This window comes from Equus caballus, chromosome X (genome assembly GCF_041296265.1).
Source record: "Equus caballus isolate H_3958 breed thoroughbred chromosome X, TB-T2T, whole genome shotgun sequence".
NCBI lineage: Eukaryota > Metazoa > Chordata > Mammalia > Perissodactyla > Equidae > Equus > Equus caballus.
The window spans coordinates 143,845,164-143,859,614 of record NC_091715.1 but is presented as its reverse complement, the minus strand read 5'-3'; the positions used below and the strand labels follow the sequence as shown (position 1 = coordinate 143,859,614).

Sequence of the window (14,451 nt, the reverse complement as noted above, 5' to 3'; positions counted from 1 at the left end):
TCACAGTCCAAGTCCAGCAGGCTTCCTTTGCCACAGAAATTGCCAAGGTATTCTCAAACTCATACGGAAATGCAACGAACTTAGGACAGACCAAAGAATTTTGATAAAGAACCACATCAGAGGACATGCATTACCTGATTTCCAGACTTACTATAAAGCCACGGTAATCAAGAGAGCGTGACGTGGGCATAAAGACAGACAACTCAATTGATGGAGCAGCACACAGAGCGCAGACGTGGACTCCCACACGGCTGAGTGATTTCTGAGCAAGGGGCCAAGGCAGTTCAACTGGGGAAAGATCATCTTTTTAACAGATGGTGCTGGAAAAACTGGATATCCATATAGAAAATAATGAACTGTGAATTCACCTCGCACCATATATACAAAAATTAATTCAAAATGGATCATAGACTTAAATGTAAGAGCTAAAACTATACAACTTCTATAAGAAAACAGAGGATCAGATCTTACTGACTTGAGTCTTGCAAAGATTTCTTAACTACGATACAAAAATTACAAACTAAAAAAATTTTAAATCCATAAATGGGACTTCATAAAGATAAAACAACTTCTGCTCTTCAAAAACCACTGTTATGAAAATGGAGAGGCATGCCACAGTCTGGAAAAAAATGTTTGCAAAACACATATCTGACAAAGGACTTGTATCTAGAACGCTTACAACTAAATAGTAAGACAAACAACCCAACTTAAAAAATGGGGAAAAGATTTAGACAGACACTCCAGCAAAGATTTATGAATGGCCCCCAAACACATGAAAAGATGCTCAACATCATTAGTTATCAGGGAAATGCACATAAAACCGTGATGAGACCCGACTCTGTACCCGTAGGAGGGCCGGAGTCAGAAAGATGGACAATCACACACAGTGGAGAAACGGGGAGACACTGGACCCCTCCGCACAGCCCAGGGAACGTGAAATGGTGCAAATGTTGTCGAAAAGTTCGGCAATTCCTCAAAAAGCTAAGCACAGAATTGCCATAGGACCCAGCACCTCCACTCCCAGCTGTGTACCCAGGAGAAAGGAAAACAGATGTGCACACAGAGACTTGTCCACTACTGTTCACAGCAGCTTTATTTGTCATGGCCCCAAAGCGGATGCAAGCCCCGTGTCTGTCTACAGGTACCCCACAGGTGTTGCGGCACACCCACACAGTGACTAGCACTCAGCAGTGAAAAGTGAAGGGTTGACAGACGGCACCACCCGGATGAATTTCAAAATCATTACACTGAGTGAAAGAGGCCAGACAAGAAAGTGCATATTGCAGGATTCCATTTACACAGAATTCTAGAAAACGCAAACTAAACTACAGTGACGGAAAGCAGAGCAGTAGCTGTGGGGATGGGGGCAGGGAGAGGCAGGAACAAGGGCGTACTGGGGGACACGGTAACTTCCGGGGGCGATGACATCTATGTGGACTGTCTTATCGTGGTGAGGGTCTCACAGGTGTTCACACGTCAACACCCATCCGCCTGCACGCCTGCACCACACGCGGCTCCTTGTGTGCCAGCGCCACCTCTATGAGGCTGTCAAAGAAAGGGGGAGAATCAGCAGCCGTGGCACGTGGCAAGTCCCCAGAATGTCGATTGAGGCCACTCATGTCAAAGCCTCGTGGGTGGTGGACTGCTGCTATCCACACGCACGTGTCAACACCTGACAAGTATGAGAAGCATCCAGATGACCTCAGTGTGTATACCTGGCGGACATCCATGTGTAAATGTACACACTCTAGCAGTTACATAATTTACCTTAACTTCCCCTCCTCAATCCTAGAACGATTCTCTCATGTTGAAAGAAATTGCTCCTCATCAGCAACCACCTGGAGCTGGGCGTCCCAGGCCCTCTGCACTCTGCTTCTAATGCCCGTGCAGCCGCGACTGTCCTACAGAAAGCTGTCTGCCCTTCTTGGTTCCTGAACATGGCACACGCTCCCGCTTCTTCCCTCCGCCCTGCCCGACATCCTTTGGCCTCTCCTTCCTGGTGCTTACTCCCATCCTGGCCCCGAGACACCGCTTATCACACTTTGCTGCCTAACAAGGCGTACATTCCGCATCCCTAACTGTGTCCCCCTGGCTGAGTGGAGGAGTGAGGATGTGGGTTCCCAGGGAGTCTGCTGCACCCGTGCGACAATGACAACAGAATCCTCTGACAGCCCCCTTCCCAGGCCTGCCCTTTCCTCCCTTGGGGGCAAGTCTGGGATTATAGCCACTCAAGCCCAGGGGGCCGGGTCTTGACTCTTTCTTTGTTTAAGGTGCCCGGCAGCTTCGCAAAGTTGAGCCAGTTTGTCATCTACAGAAAGGTTCTAAGGCTGCGTCCGTACTTGGAAAGAGCTAAACTCCAGGCCTACAGAAAGCCCCAGGGTAGCCCTGCACTCAGACACGGCTGCACAAAGGCAGACGCAGCCAGGGCAGCCAGAAGTGAGAGCGGCCATCAGAGATGGAGGACAGTGGAAAGGGCCAGGGGCCCCGAGCATGGCTGGGGGACGAGGCAGACAGAGAGGAGACTGAGGCACCTGTGGCCACAAGGTGGCAAGGCCAGGGGGAGGGGCTTCTGGGCCAACAGACAGATGGGGGTCCACGCTGGACTTCCTCTGCAGAGGGAGGCCAAGAAGTGACCAATGGAAGGAAGGGTGAAGGCGGAGCTGCCTTCTGTACAGCGCCACATGGGGCTGGAAAGGGCACCCACACCAATGGGCGCTGCCATTTGCCTGAAGAACAGCAACAGAAACAACTGGAAGCAAGACACAGCTGTGTTTCTCAGGGGTCTGACGTGGCACTCTGCCCTTCCTGGTCTCAGAGTCACAGCGTCCGACCGGCCTCCGGTGACTGCCCTTGATCCCTGTGCAGCTCGCCCTCGAGGGTTTCTGCCTTACCTTCGCTGGGGGCCGAGGGATGCCCAAACACGGTCTCTCAGCTTCCCCCCAATGCCACGCTCACAGCCTTTCCTGAGGCCATGAACCCAAGTGCTGTCCATTACTTTCAGCCATCAGCGCAGGCCATCTCCACTAGCAGGCTCCTTTCAAGGCCAACACCCTTCGACCGTCCTTATTTGTCTGTACCTGAAGGAAATGAATGCAGTCAGGACAGTTCACCAGTTACATGCAGATACTACCATAGCGTTTACATGGTTCTTGAAAAGTCTCCAAAGTTTCAAAGGACAAACGCTCCAAGGGCCCAGCTGTGCTGTGGGCTGACCCAGCGTCCTGCAGGCTCGTCTCTGAAGCAGAAGGCCGGCACAGAGGTGCAGAGGGGCTGCCGTCCAGGGCAGTTCCTGGGGAGGACGTCCCCAAGAGTCCCCATGTCAGTCGTCTGTCAGAAAGCAAGTGTGGGCCATCATCGCAGTTCCCCACGCAGCCAGAGTGTGGGGGCCCAATCCCGGGGCCGTGCAGAAGGAGGAACATAAGCATTGTCTCCAGCCGCCCTCTGACCTGTATTCTGCGCAATACCCGTTCAGTTCCTGGGCATCCCTGCCCTCCACATCTGAAGGGAAATGGCGCTCATAACCGCCTTGCTGCGGAGCGTTTCCGAAGAGGAGCGAGAGTGGACCGAGACCCAAGACCCGACAAACCAGAAGATTCATCGCTACTCAAACTGTCACTTGTCTGTGTAAGCATCTGGAGACCCTGGAGCTTTCCAGGGCATTCCAAAACCAGATTGCAAGTGCTCGGCACCTCTCCCGGCAAAGCCCCTTGCTGCTGAAAACATCTGTGCGCCTCCCCGCCCCTGGGCATCTTTGGGTCCCAAGGTGAAAACAGGAGCTCAGGGTAAAACTGACTTAGCTTATTCAGTAGAACCAACGGGAGGACATTATACTGGGGAGGTGCACCCCTTCTTTAGTAAAGAAGATTTATTAAAGGTTCCTGACAGGCCTGTTGGAGCGAAATCGCTCACTTACTGGAGTGATGGAAGTGGACATCAGAGTGCACGGATCTGTGCTCCTCCCAGTTTCCATCATGTGGCACTTGGTGCCCCAATTCCGGTTGGGCCACGGTCGGACAAAATGAGAGCAGAGCCCAAGCGCATGGCCTCCTGCCACTGTCTCCTGCCCTCCATGGGGATAGGTATCCTGAATCTATGCCAGCCCAACGACCTCTCCATGGACTTCAAACACACCATTCCTAATACCTCTGTTTCTACTGGAAAATCCAAAGTTGCAAATACTTTCAACTATCTCAAGGTAAGGCTAGAGCCAACTACGAGATAGAACCTGAGTTCAGTGTGCTGGGGGGCAATGTTCACTTCACAAGCCTTTACTGAGTGCCAAGCACTGGGCTTGGAAACAAGCGCCCCAAAGACTAGCATGACGTGCAGAGCAGGAGGCTGTCAAAGGACATGGGGATGTGGACCCAGTGAGGGAGGCTATGAGATAAGAGCAAGTTACAAGAATTCTAGAACTTTCCATAAGTCCTAAGTGTGAAAAATCGTTTTAATCTATTTAAAGCTTGTCTGTCTCTATCGCTCGCTCTCACTCTGCAGTTGTCCTAGCACTCGGAGCTCCGAGCAGCACAGTCAGAAGGAATCCTGTATTTCCAGGTCTCCTCACGCTGTCCTGACGGGTCTTGAACCTCCCCCGTCTGGCAGGGAGGGCACACACTCCTCGGAGGCCCAGTGGGGGTCTCCAGCACACCTACCACCTACCTCCCTGCCCTCGAGTGGCTCCTGTGACAGAGCCAGAGCCCGTGGGAGTGAAGGGGGCTGGAAGGAGGTGGGAAGCCGACCAGGACACTGGGCTGAGAGCACTGGGGGGGGACTCCCAGGTCCAGCTCTGGGGACAGTGTGGGCAGGACAGGGCACAGTCTGATAGCAGCTGTCCGCCCCCCCCCCCCCCAGCAGGAGCTTTCTCTTCAAGAACCCCTTAGGCTGCAGTAAAGTGCCATTTGAAGGGTCCACCCTGTCTCTGCAGGGCTAAGGGGGCGGAGGGAGAAGAGGAGCTGGGCTTGCCGCCCTGCCAATCGGCCGTCAGGCCTGGGGCGGCGCCCTTTCTCCTGCGTGAAGTCTTCTCAGAGGGTTGGGAGCTTCTTATGTAAGTAAGGAGAGATCCCCTGATGCCCTCATATGGCAAACATCTCTATCTTCAACTTACATTACCCGTGAACACAAAACCATTCAAAGCAACTGAACCTCCACTATTTGAAGAAACGTCATGTGAGACATAGAGCCCATGAGAGAGCTGTTACTGGGCACTCTGTGCAAAGCCCTGAGCCATCTGGCTTTCCTCCCGGGAGGCACCAGCCTCAGGGAGCAGCTGCTGGAGGAGAGCAGCTGAGTCTGAAGCTTTAGGCACTGACAGTGGGAAGGAGGGGCAGAGAGGCCAGGGCGGCCTTTGCTGGTGGCGTCTAGGGGGCAGAAGGCAGCGGGTGGGGTGAGCCCAGGGGCCTGGTGGGCAAGAAGGGGACGAAAGGCAGCAAGGCGGCCGCTGGCAAAGCCCACCGTGACTTGCCCAGAGCCAGCTCCCGCACTGGACCAGAGTGAAAGGGCTCCTCTAAAGGAGGAGAAGCCCAGAGTCCTGTGGGGCCTGGGCCAGCCAGCCTCCAGAACTCTCCAACACTGAGAAGACGGGGCCTGGGTGCCACTCCTTCCAGAAGCAGCTGGGGACATCCACAAAAGGCCATGGCTTTTAGGCACAAGGACCAATGACCTAGGAAAAGAATGGCCCACTGCTGTGCGTGAAAGCAGACGCCACTTGCTTCTGGCTGACAAGGTGGCATGGGGGGGCCATGAGCGCCTTTGCCTGAGTCCATTTTCAGGCCATTTCTTGATGAATTTGAGGTGATGTCACAGTCAAACCACAGCCTAGCTGTAGAGCCCACAGTTTCGAATTCCCTCAAGTCCCCTCCATTTATAAGCTTTTGAAAGCTTAAAGTGCTTTGAGTGTCTTCTACTGGGAAACTAACAAGTCTTGGGGGAAAGTGAACGACCCACAGAGGACACGAACTGCTCCTGCCCACCTCACGGCCGAGCCTGCGGCGGCGCTCACAACACCTGCTCCAGCCCAGCACCTCCCAGGCCCGTGGGGCAGGCGCGCTTTCAGCAGCTGCGACATGGAATCCAAATCTGCTCACACGCATGCCTGTGCACACACGACAGTGGCCAGCCATCGGCCCAGGGACGAGTCTGTGGTGTGGTCTCTATGCATCATCGAGGACCAAAGGGAGGGGAGTGGAGGGCCCCTCATTTGAGACCCGGCCCTCCCGCGGCGGCCCACATGCGACAGCGCCGAGGACAGCTGTGCCCTGGAGTCCAGCTCGTGTCCCTTGTCCTCAGGGCGGGGCTCTGCCAAGGGTCTTCTGTGGGCCTATGAGGCCAGCCCTTTTCCGCAATCGCACCCCGCCGAGGGCTTCCTTCCCCCACGTGTTTTCTGGCGATGGCTGAGCTGCACTGTCCTTCTGCAGGCCTCGCCACCCTGGCTGCGCTGGCCGCTGCCTGCACAGGGCTCCTGGGCGCCGTCGGAGCTCCTGCGGCAGGCCTGCCCGGCCCCGCGGCCTGCCGGCGGTTGCTCCGGTGCAATGAAGCAGTCTGGGCACCCGCTGTGAACCGCCTGGTGCTTGAAGAGGTTGGCCCGCCTGCTGAAGGCCTTGCCGCACTCGCTGCACTCGTAGGGCCGCTCGCCGCTGTGCACCCGCCGGTGCTGGCTGAGGCCTGAGCGCCCGCGGAAGGCCTTCCCGCACTCCTTGCACTCAAATGGCTTCTCCCCGCTGTGCACGCGCTGGTGATGAATGAGCTGGGAAATGCCCTTGAAGGCTTTGGGACACTGGCTGCAGGCGTAGGGCTTCCGGCCGCTGTGGGTGCGCTGGTGCTCGATGAGGTTGGAGCTCCTGCTGAAGGCCTTGCCGCACTCACTGCAGGCGTAGGGCCGCTCGCCGCTGTGCACCCGCCGGTGCTCCAGGAGGGCAAAGCTGCGCCTGAAGAGTTTCCCGCACTCCGGGCACTCATAGGGCTTCTCACCACTGTGGATAATCTGGTGCTTGATGAGGTTGGAGCTGCGGGTAAAGGCCTTGCCGCATTCCGGGCATGTGTAGGGTTTCTCGCCGCTGTGGATGCGCTGGTGCTCCAGGAGCGCAAAGCTGCGCCGGAAGAGTTTTCCACACTCCCGGCACTTGTAGGGCTTCTCGCTGCTGTGAATTATCTGGTGCTTGATGAGGTTGGAGCTCCGGCTGAAGCATTTCCCACACTGCTGACACAGGTATCGCTTGTCTGCCCCTTTGGCACACTGTGGCCTTAGCACCGGATCCTGTCCAGCGCTGAGGTCACTTCTCTGCACAGTCTCTCTTCCCTCACCTGAGGAGCTGCCTTGACCTTTCTCCCTGGGATGATCACCCCCGCTGGAACCTGTTTGTGGAGAGAGAGCGTGTTTCCGTCTGTGCTCCAGTGTGCCCTCCAGCGGCCTGGCTGCCTGGCCCTGGTTACCACTTTGAAGATCGGCCCCTGCGAGTTCTTTTGGACAATGGTTCTGCTTTGAAATCGACATCTTGCTTTTTATCCTGTCACCTGTAAAGCCAAAGAGCACCAACCAGTGTCACTCCCTCCCTGTGTCTCTGATTAGGGTTTGTTCTTTATCCTCATCCTCAGGCCAAGGCAGAGAAGAGAGGACTCAGGACGCCAGGGTGTGGGGGAAGAAGCAGGATGATCATTGGCAGACAGGAGAGCAAGAGGGGAGGAGGTGGAAACTGTGAGCTGCTGACAGACAGCAGGGGGCGCTCCCTTCATCTGGTGCCTCAACGGGGAACTCCTTGGGAGATTTAAATCTGCCCCAAAAGAGAATTTCCCACCCAAAGTGTCCACGCCACCCTCCTTTGGCTGCCGCTCTTTGCAAACGGCTCAGGCGAGCCGGCTGAGCTCCCCTCACTTACCTGCCTCCATTCTTGTGGTGGCCCCCATCCTTCGGACATCTGCTACCCAGGGCCCCTGCCCTCTCTCCAGCTGGGACACCAGGTGAGGCTTGGAGGATGAAAATCCTGTCCATGGAAATGAAGTGGATCAGTCACTCCTGAACTCAGCCCAGCCTTACTATCTTCAGGAACAGAGAACAAAGAACTCTCTAGAAAGTGCCACTAAGAAGGTTCAGAGAAAGGGCAGAGTTCCTCTCAGGATGCGGAGGCCACACAGATTCCACTCAGGTGGGCAGGTGGCAGCAGGGGCCGTGAGATCTGCTCCCCAAGGAGCAGCAGCGGCTGTGGTTCTTGGGGCGGGGCCTGCGTCCCACATCACTGCTGCAAACCACCGGGTCTGTGCCCAGGTGTGGGGGGAGCCACAGGGGGGCCTTCGCCAGCCCAGCCCTGTGGTGTGTTACTATTTGGCCTGCAAGGAGGGTGGCAGGCTTTCAGGAAGTGGAGGATCTGTGTGGAGACCCCAAGGGACAGGCAAAGGGCTGGAGCAGGGATCTACAGGGGCCAAGGCCCGGAGGAGTCTCAGGGGCTGCCTGTGCCCCGAAAGCCGAAGCCCCCCATTTCACCATCAAACAGAGCCCATGTCTCAGTTCCTTAGGCCAGACTCAAGTGAGGATTCCAGAACTCCCCTGGAAATCCCAGATCTGCCTGGTGAGGGCCAGAAAGAACCAAAGGGAAGGAGCTAGTCCTCTCTCTGTGGGGTCAGACTACAGAGTTGAAATCTGTGGAGCCCAGAAGGAGAAATGGAGCGAATGCATCCCCTGCACCCGGAAGGCAGTGCGGTGCAGCCGGGGGTGGGGGGGGGGCTCTGCCCCAGCCACTTCCTGATCTCTCCCGGCCGGAAGACCAAGTGCACGCCTGGTCCTGGGCCTCTGTGTCCCTGGCCCTCTATGGCTTGATGCAAGGAAAAGAAGCTGCTAGACTCTAGAAGATGAAACGAATGTAAAATGCAATTTTGCTACAAATGACTTAAGACTAAAATAATGCATATAAACATTGGAGGATAATTTGCATCTGTCTTTTGGGTAGAAGAGGTTTAGTTAACCCATGATTTTATATGCAAAATAAGTTTAACAGGAGCCCAAACATTTACCCAAAACATTTAGCTAAAGACCGTGCTATTGAGATAAAAGCTGGGCCACACGGGATTACCGATCTGATGTGGAAATGCATTTATTCTTGGGCTCACAGTAGCCAACAAGCAAAGAAACTCAGAAATAAATTGAGTTCAGAGGCAGAGCAGGGGGACTTGCCCGTGGGGGGTCCTTACCCAGTGACACCAAATGGCGGTAGTTCTCCAACATCACTTGCTTGTAGAGGATCCTTTGTCTGAGATCCAGAAGCTTCCATTCTGTCTTGGTGAAGTACACGGACACGTCCTCAAAAGATACTGGCACCTAAAATGAGCCAATCCTGTGGCTGCAGGGGAATTCACCCCTGTGGGCCCCAGGATGAGCTGGCAGCAATTAACAGGAGGTAGGGGAGCCACGGAGAGCTTGGCAGCTGGCGGAGGCTCAGATTTGCAAGAGTTGTGAGTCTGGGACAAGAGGAGGCGAGGCGGCAGATGGAGACTGCCAAGGGGGGACGCTGAGGCCAAGGGCCACCCACAGTCGGGGAGCCCCACTCACCTTGGGTCTGGCCGTCAGGAGAATGGCCGCCATCGCAGGGATGCAGAGAAGCTAAGGGAGGGGGAAAGAGCCAGGGGTGAGGTGAGGCCCACGCTACTCCAGTATAACCTCATCCAAATAAGGTCCCATTCACAGCCACTGGGGGGCAGGACTTCAAGAGATCTTTTTTCAGGGGACACAATTCAACCCACAACTCTTTCCCCAATTGAGCTTCTGTCCCCTCTCCTTCCCTGTGTAGAGGGCCCCAGACAGGGGCTCACCCCCTCCTATGCTAAGCTCGACCAAACAGGCTTTCAAGGGACTGTGCTTCTCCTCCTCTCTTTCTTCTCATTTCCTTCTTTCCTCAGCCCTCTTCCCATGTGGGCAGCACCCCGACGCCTGGCTTTCCAGCCATCCCTGGAAGCTCCATTGCCGACCCCTTTTTCCCTCAGGTCGATTCAGGTCGAAAAAATCCAAACACACAAATACCACTTCCGCCTGCAAACAGACTTGCTCTCAAGGAGAAGAGAAAGACCCAGCTAATGAGATGCTGAAAACTGGGGGGTACAGAAGGTGAGGCCACACCCCCTCGGGGATGGGAGGGAGCTGGGGCCCGTGCTAAGGAAAGTGTCATTGACAAAGTGGATAGGGTCAGATCTCTGCATCAGTTCTCAGCGCTGGAAGACAGGGCTGCAAAAGAAAGTTTGCTCCAAGGATGTTATCGCCATCCAACTGGAGACCACCCTGTGGAAGTCCCGGCTGGCCGAGGAGCCGAGGCAGCAGGCAGTGGCTTATGAGGGAGTGGGCCGAGCACGCTCCTTACGTTGCCCTCGGCCACCACGGCTGCTTGTGCCTCAGGAGAGAGGATGAGGGGACACGGTCCCTGGAGCATTTAAATCATCCCTAAGTCCCTTATCACCCGTGATGAGCTGTTGATCAACATTGGCCCAGAATAAATAAATAAACTCACGTGTCTGATGAAGAAGTTTATATTAATCAGAGAGAAAGAATCCCTTAAGGTGGAATGGATGCTAAAACCATCAGGTGAAAGACTGAGGGAGAAGAGACATCCACGTGATGTCTGAATGTCTTCCCCTGTTTACTGCTGGTCACAGGAGAGAAAGCAAACTGGACGGCAGGACAGAAGCGGGCCGTGCCTGCTGCGGGGATGGCACGGGGGTGCCGAGGCTGCCCAGGACGGCTCTTTGCGAAAGTTCCACCCGGTTCGAACGCAGCCTTGGGACCCAACAGGGCCAGAGGGCCCAGTTAAAGACACCACAAGGAAGCAACCAGCCCGATCCAGAAGGTGGGTTGTTCCTCAGTCTCTTCTGCAAATCAGTGTTATGGGGAAAAGAGGAGGCTAGGGAGGCAGGCTGTCCCAGACGAAAAAGAGATCTCAGGGCTCAACAGCCAAGTGCAACGGGAATCCTCAATGAGATGCTGGCATGAAGGAGAGAGGAGCCAAAGGCACTGGAGGGCATGGGGGGTGACTGTGGAGCGGTCCTCAGGACACTGGGGGCCACTGCTGCTCACGTATTGTGTGGATAATGGCACTGGGTCATGGAAGAAAATGTCCTTCTCCAGAGATGCACATTGAAGCATTTGGGGGGAAGATGGCATATAAATTTACTTTAAAATATTTCAGCACAAACAAAGGAAAGAGAGAAGGGGAGCAAGAGTGAGAAAGAAGCGAGGTGAGCTGGAGGCCGCTGCCGGTCGGGGAGGGGGGTGCTGGGCTTCGTCAGACTAGCCTCCCTACCTGGCCGATTGCTTGACAGGGTTCAAAACTAAAAGGGAAAATAGTTAGGTGGTTCCTCAATAAGTAAACATAGTCGTCATATGACTCAACAGTTCTACTCCTGGGCATATGCTCAAAGCACTGAAAACAGGTGTTCACACAAAAACTCGCACACCCGTGTTCACAGCGGCATGATTCACAGCGGCTAAAAGGCGGAAGCAACCCAAGTGTCCACCGGCAGAAGAATGGAGCAACAAAAAGAAAGTTGAAAGTAAGAGGTGTTCTCTCTAGTCCCCCCAGCCCAAGACACACTGGGCTCCAAGCTCCCAAGACAGAAGGACCTGTTGAGCTGTGACCACCTGAGAGAAACACCGCGGGCAGGGTTCGCCTGTGGCCGGAGAGGAATGCTGGAGTCCCCCCCGACCAGGCGAACTGCTCACACACAACAGTGTCCATCCTTGAGTCCTAGTCCCCTGGGGTCAGCGTACTTTCACATCCTGAAAGTACGCGACAAGTCCTACCCTCACAGACCCTAATGCCAAGTAACCCCAGGAGGGGATGGGGTGACACTCCTGAGCACGTGACAAGGAAGAAGCTGGAAGGAGCTTGTGGAACTGGAAAGTGGCTTCTCCTAAGCCCCTTTGGCCTGAAGGATGAATCTAGGCCCCAGAGCTCAGGTTTCCCTGAAACCCAACACTGGGTCCCAGTGAGGGGCCGGGGCAAGCGGCCGGGAAGGCCCTTTCAGCCTGGGTAACCAGCCGCTGTCCTGGCCTCCTCCCAGGCTGGCCCAGCCCCAGGAGGGAGCACACGCGCCCCGCTTGCCCCCACCCTGACCAGGTGAAGCCGAGTGTGCGGGGCGCCCCCTGGGGGAGGAGAGCAGCGGGGCGGAGAGCGGCACCGCCACCTGAAACGGAGCCGGGAGCCCAAAGGGAGAGGCCTCTGGGGGCGTCGGAGCTGGTGCCTTCCCGAGACCACGAGATGGGGCTAGTTCCCCAGGAAAAGAGAGCAGAAAACAAACAAACAGGAGAGCCGGTCAGCAAGCCCCCTCAGGCCGGATCAGGAACTGGGGCTTTTCCATCCAGAAGGAGGGAGGGCTTCTTCCTTCCCAGTGGAACCTCCTCTGGGGTCCGGCAATTCAAGGCCCCAACTGCCTCCTCTTGGCCCCAGCATCCTTCCCTGAGGCCCATGTCACCTGCCACTCAGCTGGTGAAAAGGCCTGAGGACCCAGGGCCTGGGGAGGCCAGCCTCAGCCCAGAGCTGAGGTCTGGCTCAGGAGCCGCCACAGGTCAGCCCTGGCCAAGGAGAGCTCTGAGAAGCAACCCTGCAACTGGTGTCTCCAGGCCCTGCCCTCAGGGGGCAGATGCTGATCTGGCCATACAGAGGGCCACCTCCTAATGGGGTTCTGTCCTTTCCTGCTCACAGCCCTCCTTGGGGTGCCCATCTCACTCACAGGAAACCCACATGGCCCTTCCTGACCTCCCTCTCCCCTCCTCCCAGCCCCTTCCTCCCTCTGCTCCAGTCACGCTGGCCTCCAAACTCTTCCTACCACACACCAGGCCACTCCTGCCTCAGGGCCTTTGCACTGGCTGCTCCCTCTGCCTGGAATGCTCTCTCACCTCCTTCAAGTTTTTCAGAAATGTCACCTTCTAACCACACTACTTAAACTTGCAACCCGACCCCTCCTCTCCGTTCTTCTGCTCTATTTTTCCCCATGGCACTTACCATCGTTTAACATACTCTCTAATTCTTAATTTATCTGTGCCCTACCACCAGAACCGGAACCCGGGAGCAGGGAACTTGGTGTTTGGCTCCCTGAGATGTCTGCAATGCCTGGAGCAGCCTGGCCCATAGCGGGTGCTTGGGGAGACCTGTTGCGTCGGGACTGTCCCAACTAGCCCTGCGGGCAGTCCCCGCACAGCCCGGCTCAGCTCAGCTCACTTCTCTTGCCCTTGCGGGCCTCGCATCCTGCCCTTGGCTTCCTCTTCTTCTGCCTTCTTGCGGCGCGATCGTCACTGCTAACATCCCAACACCAAGGGGCACAACCCCCACCAAGTCTCCCCCCGCCCCCGCCCCCCCCCCCGCCCCCCCCCCCCCGCCCCCCCCGCCCGGAGCGCGTCTGGGCGCCCTCAGGGCCTGTGCGGCGGCCGGCTCCGGCAGCAGCGCGGCGACCTCACGATGTCAGCCCGCCGGGCGCTCCCGAGGGCAGAGGCGCAAAATCCAAACTTACCAGGCACCTCGGCCACGGCGACGGGATGCTCTGCAGCCAGCGCCAGGGCCAGCGGCGGAGCACAGTCAGAGAAGAGAAACTGGGAAACCGGCTGCCCTTCCAGCCCGAGCGGGCCGCTCTCCCTTGGCGCCCAGCAAGAGGGCAGCTCTCCGTCCTCGCCGCCTCCCAGGGCGTCCCGACTGAGCCACCGCAGCTCCCTCGCCCCCTCGCCACCTGCTGAGACGGGCCTCCGCCCAGGGCCTCCTCGGCCCAGCTCGGCTGGCGGACCCCGGCTCCGCGGACTGCCAGGCTGCAGGCCCTGCAGCCCCCCCCGCAGGCCCGTGGCCAAGGCCGCCGCCTCCGAGAAGCCCTCCTGGGCAGCGCCTCCGGGAGGTGGCGGGGCTCCAGGCCGAGTCTCCGCCTGGTCACGGGGCGCCACTTGGGAGGCGGGTTCTGCGCGGCTGTCGGTTGGTCTGTCCAGCGCAGAGGAGCGGGGCCTGGCGCGGGCGGGGAGCGGGCGGGGCCGGGGCGGCGTGGGAACAGGGCGCGGGGCGGCGGGGGGGGGGGGGGGGGGGGCACGGAGCATGCGCGGCGCGGTAGGATGGCAGCCCAGGCCCGCGGCCGCCCGGCGGGCCCCACAGGGTCCCCGCGCACCCCGGGGCACTTCCACTTCCCGTCTGGGCGGCTTCGAGGGCTCAGGGTCGCAGTGCTTAGTCCACCACAGGCCCCCCGCCCAGGGGATAGGGGAGGGGCAACATTGATCAGCACCTCCCATGGGTCAGACCCCCGGGCTTTACGTCCATCCAGTCATCCGTCCACCCATCTGGGATCTGCCGGACCCCTGTGGGACAGCTAACACCAAGTGGCCTGGCCTTGACCACCCAGTAAGGGACCAGCCCACTTGAGCCAGGAGAGTGAAGATGAGAAAGTGGGGGGCAATGTGCAGACAGATGGAGGGGAGAGAGGAGAAGAGCGAGAAGTGAAGAGCGGCTGGGT

The 14,451-nt window shown here is 57.2% G+C and overlaps 1 protein-coding gene across 2 annotated transcripts; it reads right to left on the bottom strand.

The window, feature by feature from the left end:
• Positions 1 to 1,075: 1,075 nt before the first annotated feature.
• Positions 1,076 to 13,941, bottom strand: ZFP92 (ZFP92 zinc finger protein). 2 transcript variants are annotated; one of them, XM_023634184.2, is made up of 5 exons: positions 13,477 to 13,941; positions 9,533 to 9,583; positions 9,175 to 9,301; positions 7,869 to 7,973; positions 1,076 to 7,506 (listed from the first exon to the last, which is right to left on the bottom strand). In XM_023634184.2, exons 2-5 carry the CDS (start codon positions 9,563 to 9,565, stop codon positions 6,314 to 6,316), a joined length of 1,458 nt encoding a protein of 485 aa, XP_023489952.1. In that variant the 5' UTR covers positions 9,566 to 9,583; positions 13,477 to 13,941; the 3' UTR covers positions 1,076 to 6,313. The 2 variants fall into 2 exon arrangements, with proteins under 2 accessions (XP_023489952.1, XP_023489953.1); XM_023634185.2 differs by having other exon boundaries at positions 1,076 to 7,347.
• Between the last annotated feature and the right edge of the window lie 510 nt (positions 13,942 to 14,451).

What these genes read in the sequence shown, in the direction of transcription:
- ZFP92 (XM_023634184.2), bottom strand. Translation starts at nt 9,565, where the DNA reads ATGGCGGCCATTCTCCTGACGGCCAGACCCAAG. An exon ending in CCGCCATTTGGTGTCACTGG is followed by an intron (nt 7,974 to 9,174) that starts GTAAGGACCCCC and finishes TTCCATGGACAG; the next exon opens with GATTTTCATCCTCCAAGCCT. An exon ending in CACCACAAGAATGGAGGCAG is followed by an intron (nt 7,507 to 7,868) that starts GTAAGTGAGGGG and finishes TTGGCTTTACAG; the next exon opens with GTGACAGGATAAAAAGCAAG.